The sequence below is a fragment of the Octodon degus genome, unplaced genomic scaffold (assembly GCF_000260255.1).
Source record: "Octodon degus isolate 3935 unplaced genomic scaffold, OctDeg1.0 scaffold00213, whole genome shotgun sequence".
Taxonomy (NCBI): Eukaryota; Metazoa; Chordata; class Mammalia; order Rodentia; family Octodontidae; genus Octodon; species Octodon degus.
The window spans coordinates 229,691-242,615 of record NW_004524789.1 but is presented as its reverse complement, the minus strand read 5'-3'; the positions used below and the strand labels follow the sequence as shown (position 1 = coordinate 242,615).

General features: G+C 40.4%; 1 protein-coding gene across 2 annotated transcripts in view; it reads left to right on the top strand.

Moving 5' to 3' along the window:
• Cftr (cystic fibrosis transmembrane conductance regulator) overlaps nucleotides 1-12,925 on the top strand; it is a 182,797-nt gene that overhangs the window by 132,462 nt on the left and 37,410 nt on the right. For both annotated transcript variants that reach the window (XR_002818877.1, XM_004644850.2), the window contains exon 22: nucleotides 12,623-12,871. Coding sequence is in view for 1 of the 2 variants with exons in the window: in XM_004644850.2 (XP_004644907.1) it covers nucleotides 12,623-12,871 (249 nt within the window). In the remaining variant the exon portion in view is untranslated. The remainder of the gene's footprint in view (nucleotides 1-12,622; nucleotides 12,872-12,925) is intronic.

Genomic DNA, 12,925 nt, shown 5'->3' with positions numbered 1-12,925 from the left:
TTGGCCGTTTAAGTTCTCTTCCATTTATATCCTGGCTCAGTTTTCAAATGAACTGACTTGGGTTTTTCTTCTTAATTGATTTGAAGAAAATAATTAATTCTATCCATTTTTAATTTTACATGTTTTAGACATACTCCTTAAGACAGTGGCTTACAGTTATTTTTGATAAAAAGAACCTTTTAAGTTTAATGAAGATAATTCTATTAATGTTTTCCTTTATGGTTTATATATTTGGTATCTTGCTTAAAAATTTCTTCCCTGTCTTGGGTTTTCAAATTCTGTACCATGACATGTATCATAGTATTCTTTTCTTATTTTTGACATCTACACAGTCTCTTCCATAGCTTCTTTTTTATTCTTTATGTTTTCCTTCTCTCCTTTCTCTTCGTGGTACCACACATTTGTGTACTTTATTAGTGTGTACATAGAGCATAGTTTGATTTTGTTGCTTCTCTTGTTTGTGTTCCCTACAATGCAGAGCCTAAGATGATGTTTATGTGCTAACATTGTGTCAGGAGCAAATCCCATGACAATCAGAGTGAATGGTGAAAGGAATCTGGGTGTAATTTTCCATTTTAAGTTTAAAAATAAAATGCCTAATTTTCTACCAGGCTGTACAGTTAACCTGGGTACTTTATCATCAACTTCTTTTATGCTTTTTGCGTTCTATGCTGAAAACCACTCATCCATTCTTGCAGTTCTGGAAGGCATAGAAACCCAAGTAAAAACTGATTATATAACACTTTCATTTCACTTTTTGCTTAATTTTTTTTCTCCTTTCTTTAAGACAGGTCACAAACCATATGCATTCTCTTAATACAACTTGTGTAATCAATTCCTATTACAACAGAAAGCAATATAAAAATATCTCCAAGGGAAAAGCCTTTTAATATGTATGTCCCTATGTCTTCATATTTGACTGAAGCGTAATAACTCACTGAAATGTAATTTAATGTTAGCATGACTTGTAAAGTTTGTTTCTTTTCCTTTAACTTTCTATCTTACTAGATTTTCTTTCTTTTTTTCTTCATTTCCTTCTATTTCAGTTTGCTTTTGGAATTGATTCCTGTAAACATGTACAAATGTTTCTGTTGAAAAATAACAAGCACAAGGACCCTGATTCAATGCCTGGTACCATGTGCTGGGCTGACCCTGTGCTATGCCGACCACAGAAACCAGGCATGGTGGCACACACCTGTAATCCCAGTGCTGGGGAGGCTGAGGCATGGTGGCGCACACCTGTAATCCCAGTGCTGGGGAGGCTGAGGCAGGAGGGGCACCACAAAAGAAAAGTTAGTTATTAACTCTGTTCAACTTCTATGACTTTGATTTTACATTTAAAAATACTTTTGTATGTCACCTGTTTATTCACCTAAAATATCACACTTTATTTCTCTTTACTGTATTAATTTTCTTGCTTTACATAGTAGTCACCACACATTGATGTGAAGACCCCTATCAGTAAGTTTATTTTCTGCATGTTCGACTCCATGAACATTCCCATAAGGTGTTTTCTCTTCTCTAGCTTTTCACTTGGGCGTCCTGGGCTTTGTGGCATGTGCTTGGACGTTCTATCTTTCATCTCATGTTATAAAGGACCTTAGCAAGGACCCATTGTGTTATGATACAGTCTGTGAAAAGTATCAATATTTGCATTTGATTTCATTTTTTAAAGTCATGTTCTTTTGTTTGACTATCAGTGTGATTATACGAATTTTGGTTTCCTGGCCAAACAGCTCAAGTGGCCTTTCCTAGCCGGTGTGGGCATTTATCTAGTTATTAGTTCCCATCACACTGCCTTTATCTGCATAATTACTAAAGTTGTAAAGCAACTGCATTATTTTTTTACTTTGAGACAGTGTTGCTAAATTCCCAGGCTGAGCTCAAACTGGTAATTCTTCTGCTTCAGGCTCCTGGGCAGCTGGGACGACGGTGTGCAGCACCTCTCCCTGTGCAGTGTGAATTTTCTCTCCCCTCTCACCTGTTACTTATACCCAGGTGCCCAGATTTCTTTGGCTTTCAACTAGTCAAAATAATATTTGTATGATAACTCTTCACTGACCTCTCAAGTTACTTTGTATTTATGATCATGCATCTCAAATACCAGCCTTCGAATTTCCAGCAACCCTTTTATTATGTCGCCGTGCTAAGTTCCTTCTTTTATTCCCCAGAATAGCTCTTTCCCATCTTTTTGTTTGCTATTGAGTGCACCATCTTCAGCACTTTCAACCAGTAGTGTGGGCTGCCTGCCCCATAGATACATCAATCGTTTCCACCACAGAGAATTCTCTCACTTACCCAACCAGATGCACCTCGCACACCTGTATTCACATATCCCCTTCTGCCCTGTGTCCTTGCTGCTGTACAGGGCAGTAGGACAGAGCTGTCCCCAGACTTTTTCACTCGCATAAAGACATTCTCCCAGCTTCCATCCCACTTGTTTTTCCCATTTAAAGCAAAGCTTCTTAAGAGAGCCTCTCTCCATTTCCTTCTCCCATTCCTCCCACAGCTTGCTTTTGAATTTCATTTCCATCACCCATGTGACTCATAACCAACATCTTGCCAAAGCCAGTAGCCTTGCAGGATTTATCCTTGGACCAATGCTGGTGCTACTTCCACCTCATTTGCAGGCTGCTTGTGGCTCTTTAGTCCTCTTTGCTGGTTCCTCCCTCTTCTGGGTTTTTAAACATCAGCTAGATTGCACTCTTTTTGGCTGTCGTCATATGACCATATACTTTAGAAACAGCCTCTTGTTGAATCATAAGTTCCTATTTTTGTTGTAGACCTCTCTCCTGATCTCTAAAATATGTATCCAACTACTATTTGACACCTCCATATTCATAAAACAAAGTAATAAAGTATCTTCTAGCAAACCTGACATTCTAGGACATAAATTCCTATATAGTGTCTCCTCAAAGTAGACTTAGGATCTCAAGAGACCATTGGAACGAGACACAGCTTCTACCCTCCCTACTATTTTGTCTGGAAAGTTAAATAAATAAATAAATAAATAAATAAATAAATAAATAAATGAAACAAGGGCCAGAGAGGGTGCCAATGGTGATGTTTCAGGATTAAGAATATCAAGCAATCTTGTGACTAACAAATTGCTGAGAACTCCTGGTTACTGTCCTTGAATGAAGCGCTTGACAATTAATGTCTCTTCAGGACTGTCTACCACAGAGTGAACACAAGTAGCCTCAGCAAGTGAGCAGTGTCTTGCTTCCTTATTTTCTAAGTGAAGCAGTAGATGACTGTCTCAATTGCCAGTAGCCCTCTGCTTCTCATACAGCAAGAAGCAGCCACTGGGATGAGTGGGAAGGACAGGGAACCTCAGCGGTGCACATTTAGTTCCCAGTTAATGAGGCTCCAGAATGTTTTTGCATGGTTGATGTAATCTGAGAAGAGTTTTCTGTCAATAGAAACTCCTCTGTTTTTCCTTTGTCCTTTCATTGCCTGTGTTTATTTTGGGTTCCAGGAAAGATCAAGTGACTGATTGTACAGTGACCAACATGAAACCTGCTGGAAGGAGAAAAGGGAAATCTGGCTCTTTTTTCATAGCTCCTCATGCTTGTTGCTCTTGCTCTGAAAGCGGTTTCTATTATAAGAATGTAAAAGGATTTATTTCTTTTGTTTTCTTTTGCCTCCTTTTATGGTCTCTTGGTCCTGTCTCTGTCTTTGTGCTCCTAGGAGTCCCGGTTTCCTCTCTAGCCCTCCAGCTCTTTCCAGCCAGCTACTCTCTTTCCATTGTTGGAGGGGCTGTGGTGAGAAAAGCCTGCTGTTCCATCCTGGCCTTGCCAGAGAAGTTGTGTGGCTTTAGCCATGTTCTAGCCACCGCCACTCAGGGCCTCGTTTTTCTCATCTGTAAAATGAATCCGTTTGGTTAGGAATTTAGTGTCTGCCAGCTCTGAGATTGTCTCTCTTCTATACTGTTTTTGCTTGGAAGACTTCAGTGCTTGATTAGGATATAGGCAAGCATCACCTCAGATCCTTTATAAAAATCACATCCTTGCCCCTGTCTCTGAATGCAGAAACCCCCCAGTTAAGTTACCCATCGCTGTGCTTATCAGAGCTCGTCCAAGAACTCTGTGTGGTGAGATGTGTTACTGGCATCAAGAAAGAGAAATAAAACACTGCTTGATTTTCTAGGGTCTTGAATTAGTACATGAGACTCCAGACATTGCTGGAGTATGAAAAAAATGTTAGGAGAGTTCTGAAAATTCATCAGATTTCTGCTAGTAACTTGAACTTCCTGGGCCTACATACCTCATTTGTATAAATGAAAGAATGGATTAGATCACAAATTCTCAACCTGGAGGCATACAAAGAGTCTTTATAAAAATTAAGATTTTACTAGGTTTACTAAGATCAATGAAATCTGTTCTTTTAGGGGGAGCAGAAGGACTAGGCATAGTGTTTGTATTTTCAGTGATTCTAACATATTTTCCAGGCCTGTGGAGCACTGGCTGAGATGCTCTCTAAATTCATCTTGCTATGAGTTATGGCAGGAAGGTCGGCAAGCTTTTTCTGTTAAGTGTGCTGTAGGAAATATTTGCAGAGGTATAAGGCGAGCTCTAAGACCCTTGTGAACTACAAAGTCCCCTGTCTAGTAGGTGGCTGCTCAGCTCAGTCTGCAGGGCACAGCAGCCGTAGACCATAGGTAGAGAGATGGATGTGGCAGGATGGAGTCCCGGGCCCTAGTTCTGCGCACTCCTCACCTATTGGATATAATTTACGTTTGAATCGAAGGACCACCAACAAGCCGTGTTGTTCCTGTGCCAATGATATGTGCCTAAATATGCCCAAGACATGGAAAAGATGGTCCTTAGCATTGGGAAGCTACAATATCTGAAAATTAAGATGCTTAGAGAAAAAAATCATTAAAATAGTGAAAGCATGATAGAATCTTTGGTTTCTTCTGTATAGGCTTCTCTTCTTGAGATCTCCTTTGAAACTCTTTTAATGGAAACGCAGACACAATTTTATTCAAGTACTTATGGACAGTTTGTCACATACCATTAAAGATGATAACACATGATAGAGTAAAACAAGTTCTAGTGTGAATAGTGGATTCAGTAAGTGCTGTCGGGTCTTTTACATAGAAGGGTAAATTATTAATCTTTCTTTGTTGCCACACCCACTACCATGTCGTTATTAAAACTGGCATTGCCATATTTGAAAGGCCTGTGTTTTCTTGAGGTATACCTTTTCTCTCTACAGCAGCAGGTCTTCTTTCTCATGTAATACGCATGTCTCTGATAGTTAGAAGATGTCATTTACCACAAGGTGGAGTAACCAGAGAATTCATATTGAAAGCAAGCTTTAGCAATCAACGAATGAGTTGGAGTTTGTTGTCTAAGTAAGTCATTTATGCTATTAACTTATACCACAAATACAAGTATAAAATTCAGTGAAGTGTACCAGTGTGGTACTTCACTGAAGTTTAATGTGCTCCAGGAGCATGAACAATGGAAGAGGAAAGATGACTCAGAATTTGAAGACTGTATCTTGGACAGAGAATTTCTTGATGCCCGTTACCTTTTAAGTGTATGTGCATGGCCTAAAGATGACGCCACTGGGATTACTCTGGCCTTGAGTGTCAGCTCAGTGTTCCTGAGTGGAAAAGAAGTTACTTGGACCTACCTGAAAGGATTTATGATCTAAAGCACTTTAGTCTCCTTTTACGTACTTCATTGTTTGAAATTTTCTCCTGTAAAATGTGGGATGTCTTCACATTGTGCAGTTCCCCAGATGATGGTATTTTTTTCTTACAATTGTCTCCTGAGCAGTTATGGAATCTCTTCAGCATTGGCAGGAAAATCTTAGGCAGATAATAGGATTCTTCTGTTACCTTGGTTTTTGACGAATCACAGTATGGTTAGGTGTTCCGTGATGTTGACATCCTGGCTCCTAAATAACCACATAATGGAAGAAATACAGAAAAGATTTCTGTGAGAGGCAAAGTACAGGTTTATAAAAGGCTATGAGGCATTCTCTTCCCTCTTTGTCAACTTTGAAGAATTTGGAATAATTTCTTTTTACTTAAACACCTTATAAACGAAGGTTGAGATGAGGCTCTGGATCTTTTTGTTAAGACCATCATCTTCTCAAAAGACTTCATTCTCCCCAGTAACCTTAAGCATTCTTATAGAAATTCAGTTTTAAGGATTAATTTCCTCTCAAAATATTCAGGAGAATTTTTGAATCCTAGTATAATTAAATAATAAATGCAAGAATTCAAGAGATGATTTTCAAGCAAAAAATTTCACCTCTTTTTTGTTTTTAGCTACATTCTAATTTTATAGAAATGTATAAAAATTTCGTACTCAGATTTTTCACTCCACAAAGGAAGAGTATGTTCCATGTTTCAGAGCCTTGCTCCACCTTTTACTTTTTTTTATTTTATTTTATTTATTTATTTTTTTTGGCAGAACCAGGGGTTGAACTCAGGCCCTTGTGCTTGCCAGGCAAGCGCTTATTCTACTGAGCTATCTCCCTGGCCTCTACCTTTTACTTCTTAAAGTCTAAGAAAGATGGTACTGTCTCATATAGTGGTAATTACGATGAGATTTCCCATCCAAGGAGTGACAGGACCCTTGGATTGGGTGGGGTGGGGTGGTGCCCTGCTCCTCAGGTAATGCTGCCGGTTGCACAGGCAGCAGCAGTACGAGGTGAAGGAGCTGTCGGCACAGAGCAGTGGTGGGGAACCTCGGAGAGATCTAGAGCCCAAACTGCAACCCCAAGCCCTCTGGTATGCTGCAACGTGCCAGCCCTGCACTGAAACCTGCATGTGTCATGCTCAGCTGCTGGGGCAGTGTCAGGGTGACTCGGCTCACATCCAACAGAGAGGGCTCTGTGTGTCTGGCATGACACATGTGCCATAGGTTTTGCCACCAGTGTTCTAGAGCACTCCTGACCATTGCCAATTCTGAATGTCCGTCTAGCATGGGCTAGGTGGCTGAGCAATGACACAGTGGTTTTTGCATCTACATCACATGAAAATGTACATGTTCTTAAAAGAGATTTGGTGAGGTGAGAAGGCTCAACAGAAATAAATAGATGACACCAAAAACAGGTATGGTGTAAGCTTCCTCTAATCTGAAGAGCAATGTATGTTTTTAGGCTAAGAATACTGGGGGTAAAATTACAGCTTGGACTCCACGTGGTCCTGTCCTCGCCGTGCTGCCATTCTCAGCACCCAGACACTGCCTGCTACATAGGGCACAGCACAGTGAAGGCATCCATGGCAACAAGGAGTCATTAGGTGACTGCATGGTTCTAAGCAGTAGGTAGAGAGGAATGCCTTAACTGTTCCATTGTGTGAGTACAAGGAATGCTTTGAACACATGACTGTAATAGGGTTTATCATCAAGCCCATGAGATGTAGGCTTCAGGTTCTCTTACTTGCATGAGTGCCTCTGGAGGTCCTGTTCTTAGATTTCGTGTGGGTTCTTTTTCAGAAGGAAAATCTCCCAAGTGATCTAAGCTTTAGGCTCCACAAAGCCTGGATAAATTTGTGGTAGCAGCTACAAATCTTTGATCATGAAATCAAATTCATAAGAAATTTGATTTCACTGTGGCTATTATTGAATTTATTTGCTATTAGAACACACATTTCATGGAGTAGAAGTAACCACCTCAGCTAATCTCTAGATTGTGGCAGGTTCTGAGTAGAGTTTACAGAGTGCCAAAGTGTGGACAAGAGGGCGCAGTGGGTGTTCATGCACACTGTCTCCGATTAGCTGGTGAGGTATAGGTAGATTGTGTCTACTTCTTGTCCTAACCTTGAGATCTCTTTTGTGAGCTTTCTCTCCACTTTGTCCATGTCCCCAAAAGGCCAAAAAATGAAACTTGAACCAGACACGAGAGCTCACACATGTAGTCCCAGCACTCTGGGAGGCTGTGGCAAAATGATCACAAGTTTCAGCCCTGTTTGAGCAATGTAGCAACTTAGCAGTACACGGTCTCACAGTAAAAATGTAATAGGGCTGCAAATGGAGCTCCGTGCAAAGGCTCTGAGTTTGACACTCTGTACTCCACTTCCCCACTTTAGATTCAGTTTAGCGGCCCTTTGGCATGACTCTGGAAACACATGGAAATCAGAAGATGTATGAAATTATCAGTGCTTATGAAGGATTCATGTCCACTTCCATCCCATCCCATGTCAGGCACTGAAATTTCTCTATGGCGTTCTTCTTTCCTCTTTCCCTTTTCTTGGGCTTAGCTCCGTGTTTTAAAGTCCTCCACATCTACTTAGGATAGAACCAGGTTTTAACTGTAGGATAGTAAAGAAGGCACTCGTTTCTAGAAGAACTGGTATATAAACCTTCTAGTTACCCTCATTTTCGGTATCCTCTCTTGAGTCAGAATGCACAGTGAGGAGAATAACTATATCTAAGAATAACTATAAATACTATGCATTAAGTGTGGCTTTTTTTCAGAGATAAGGTCTTACTGTGTTGCTCAGAGTTAATGTAAACTAATGGGTTCAAGCAACTGTCCTGCCTTGGCCTGCTGAGCAGCTGAGGCTAGAGGTATATATATCCAAGGCGTGTATATCTGGCATGGATATTGGCTTTTGAGGCTTAAAAGCCAGTGTCCAACATCTTAAAACGATTAAACTGTCAGTGTCTCACTTAAGTTTTGAAAAACAATTTTTGAAACATGAAAAACCAGAATTGATATTCTCTACAATGGTTCTAAAGTGTTTTCTCCTCCTCCTAGAGGCACTAGAGGTAGAAGTCCAAGCTGCAAGTGTGGACTTGAATTGGTTAGTTATTCATAACGTCATCTGGTCACGTTGTCTCTTCAATACTGGCATCGCAGTGGCTGCAGAGCTAGCCGTGGTGCAGGTGTCTGCACTGGCCACTTGTTCTTCCTGTCAGAAAACGTTCTGACTCATTGGTCTGAGTGAATGTCTGCTCGTATGTCATGGATCGGCGCCCACTGAGAAGACATAGCATGTACTCGGTCAGGGATGTTTGACCATGCTGGCGGGAACTATGATAATAAGTCTGGGGGTCACTTTGAACAACCAGACTAAGAAAGATGAACGGTTGACAAGTTTCATTTTTTAACTTGAATTTTGTACTTTTAGCATTAGAAGTTCAGTATTCACCTCAGTGCTGAGTCTCACTAGTGGAGAGACTCTTACAGTGCTCAAACATAAGTCCTTAAGTAAAAGAGAAAATTTAAAAAATTGTTTATTACCTTCTAATCTGATAAAATAACGGTCTTGAGAACCCTTATTTTCTAACAACTCAAAGTACAATTTTGAGTAGTTTAGACTGCAATATTTAAATATTTACTGATAATATTAAAAGGTGAAGAATTATTATACAGCATCTTCCTTGGTATACTTAGCAAAGACTTGGAATTCTTCACAGAATTGATATACACACCTAATTATTTTATGAAGTTTAGCAACCTTTGTGCATTTCTCAAAATCTTTTTTTTTTTTTTTTTTTTTTGTTAATGTATGTAGTACACGGTCTGCAGGGTCTCACTGCCCAGATTGGACTTGTAGTGATTCTCCCATTTCCTGCTTTCAGCCTCCCAAGCACTGGGATTACAGGTGTGTGCTACCATGCCCAGTCTCAGTAGCCATCTCAGCGCACCCTGGGGCAGGGCCAGTACAGTGCTCCGGGATCCAACCCTGGTCCCTGAGCCTGGGTTCTTTAATCCTCAGAGCTATCTGGCTGGCCCTGCAAAATCATTTTAAGAGAGAGATGCTATTCTTATGAAGAAAAAATACAAAAAGATGTTGTAAATACATTTGAGCTGATTCTGTGTTCCATCTCAGGGGTAATGAGAATTGTGATTTATCTTCCAGTGTTTCTCTATGAGAGTTAATGACAGTGAAGTGCAAGAGAATGACTTAATTCAAAACTAACCAAGAATAACTGAATCAGGATTTAACAACCTTTTAAAGTCATTCATAATTCAAAATTTAAATTATTACATGTAGGAACAATTGTAATTATGTCTATTTTGCTTCCTCTAGGGTTACTTGTGAGGGTTATGATCTTGGATTCTTTTTAATTTCCCTTAACAGTGGGTTTAATTTAACAGGACACCTTTACATCTTGACTGATTAATGCAGACATTTCCAAGGTGAAGGAAACAGAAACATAGGATCCTTTGGAAAAAGAAAGAAGTTCATAGCTAGCACAGGCCTGACCAGGGAGAGCAGACATCACAGTTAGGATTGCTAACATGAGCTTTCAGCATTCAGTTAAGGGCCAGTATGCTAACCTCTCTGCTTCATCCCATACTAAAGATGAACAATTTTTCCAATTTCACTTTTCAGTAATAAAAAATAGAAATAATAGAAGCAAATGCCTGAAATGCTTCTCTGTCTACCTTTTGTTATTCACAAAGAATTTTCTCTAAAAGTCTAAGACTTAGCTATATGCAAGTGCTTCCGTGCCTGGCTCAGTGCCCCCGGATCAGGGCCAGTGCGGCGTGCAGTGTAGGGGATGGATCCTGGTCCTTGCGATTGCCAGGCAGGAACTTCGATTGCTGAGCTGGCTCCCCAGCCCTAGTTAAAGTTCTTGACCAAATAATGTTAACATCAGTAATTACTATTTAAAGGGCTGGCCAGAGTGCAGTGGCTGGGGTTTGATCCCGGGCATGCCGTTCCGGCCCTGCCCCCGGGGCGAGCTGAGACAGAGATTGAGACTGGGTGTGGTGGTACACGCCTGCAAACCCAGCACTTGGGAGGCTGAAAACAGGAGGATCACTATGAGTCTGATCTATGTAGTGAGACCGTGTAGACCCTGAACTAAAAAAAAAAAAAAAAAACCTATTTAAACTAAAAAAAAAATAAATAAAATTTTGTCCTGTAAGCTATTATTGGGTGAGAAGTATAGAAGTGTTGATCAAGGATGTTAATACTTAAAAATGGAAATTAAGAGAATTCAAAGTCTTTAACCTCTTTCCTGTCATTTATTTTCTTTATATTTTCTCATTGATATTTTTGTTCATTTATTAATTGTTCCAATATCTGTTAAACTCCTATTATATGCCAGACTGTTTTAAAAATCATATTCTAAGTTGTAATAAATAATAATTTTTCAGAGAAGTGTTTTGTTATTGAATTTAACTAAACACTCTAAAATATTTGAGCTTTTGCTGTGTACATTAAAGATACATTTTATTTAATATAAGAATAGAAATCTATAAATCAGATAAAGTTTAATTTCAAATTCACATTTGAAAATAGATATTTAACTAACTTGCATTAAAATGAAAGTATTTAGCCAGATGTGGTGGCGCACACCTGTAATCTCAGCACTGGGGAGGCAGAGGCAGGAAGATTGCTGTGAGTTCGAGACCAGGCTGGGTGACAAAGTGAGCTCAAGGCTGGCCTCAACTGCATAGCAAGACCCTGTCTCAAAAAAAAAAAAAGCAGAAAACAAAGTAAAGAAAAAAAATTTAACTATGCATTTTATTATAACCTACCAGTTGCATAACATTGCACAGAGCTGCCCGTAGTAGAAAACAATTGCCCTTTGACATCATCTCTTCTCTTAAGAATAGTCGGGCAGTTTACGAGTGGCTTGTGTAACTAAGAATTAGGTGATCCCAAAATAAATAGGTCTGCACCCATGTATATAAGTCTTAGTTCTCTTCGGCTAAGCTTTTAGTAATTTTTATTTTTCAGTATGTGGAATTGAGTTGCAGTGAAGGCCTTCAGCTCCTCTTTTTATTTTGAGACAGGTTTTGCTAAGTCACTAACTTGCCACAGCTGAGCTTGAACATCCGACTCTCCTGCCTCAGCCTCCGGTTGTCTGCCACCACAGCCGACTTGCTAATGGCTTATGTTTCAGGGTTTTGTGCGGTTACTTAACGCTGGGAGCCGCTGGGAGTGCGCGGGCCTAAGGCCGCTGAGCAGGCATTTCTGGAAGGTGCGGTGCAGCCTGGGAACTGACCGCGGAGTGCAGTGGCTGCCCTTAGTAACCTCTCTAGGGTATAAATACACGCTTTACTGCTCTTGGGCAGCTCCTCTCCTTCACTCAAGGGAGAGAGGAGCACCACCTGGTGCAGCCTTTGGTCCCCTGTCTCTCTTCTCGCTCTCCGCTGCTGTTTCTTTCTGGGTCACAGCGACAGCGCAAGGGGTCCCTGCAACTTACAAGCGACTGAGCGGCGAACATCCACTTACACGCTGCTGGCATATAGGACTGTATGTCGCTAGTAACATAGTTGTAGCTGTTGCCGTAGTTCAAGAGAAAGGCAAGACTTCGGCCAGGGGTTGGAGGGCGGGTGCATTTTATTATAATGTACCAGTTGCATAACATTGCATAGAGCTGCGTGTAGAAAACAATTGCCTTTGACATCATCTGTTCTCTTAAGAATAGTTGGGCTGTTTACGTGTGGCTTGTGTAACTAAGAATTAGGTGATCCCAAAAATAAATAGGTCTGTACCCATGTATATAAGTCTTAGTTCTCTTCAGTTAAGCTTTTAATTATATTCAATTATTTCCTGTTAGTTCATTGACAAATAACTGAATGAGGTGCACAGTGTGCAACTCACAAGTCGTGATTTTTAGGGACCATCACACTAATAATGGCATTGTCTGCAGTTCTTAAACGAATTCAAATAGTGTTATTTTCATCTTAGATGCGATCAGTGAGCCGAGTCTTCAAGTTTATCGACATGCCAAAAGAAGGTGGGCCTGCCAAACCCGTCAAGCCATCTGGGGATGACCAGCTCTCGAAAGTTACGATCATTGAGAATCAACACGTGAAGAAAGATGACATCTGGCCCTCAGGAGGCCAAATGACAGTCAAAGACCTCACAGCCAAATACGTAGATGGTGGCAACGCCATATTAGAGAACATTTCCTTCTCTATAAGTCCTGGCCAGAGGGTGAGATTCAAACATTGCTTGTTTTGCTAATGTCTTGCTCGGTGAGAAAAAAAA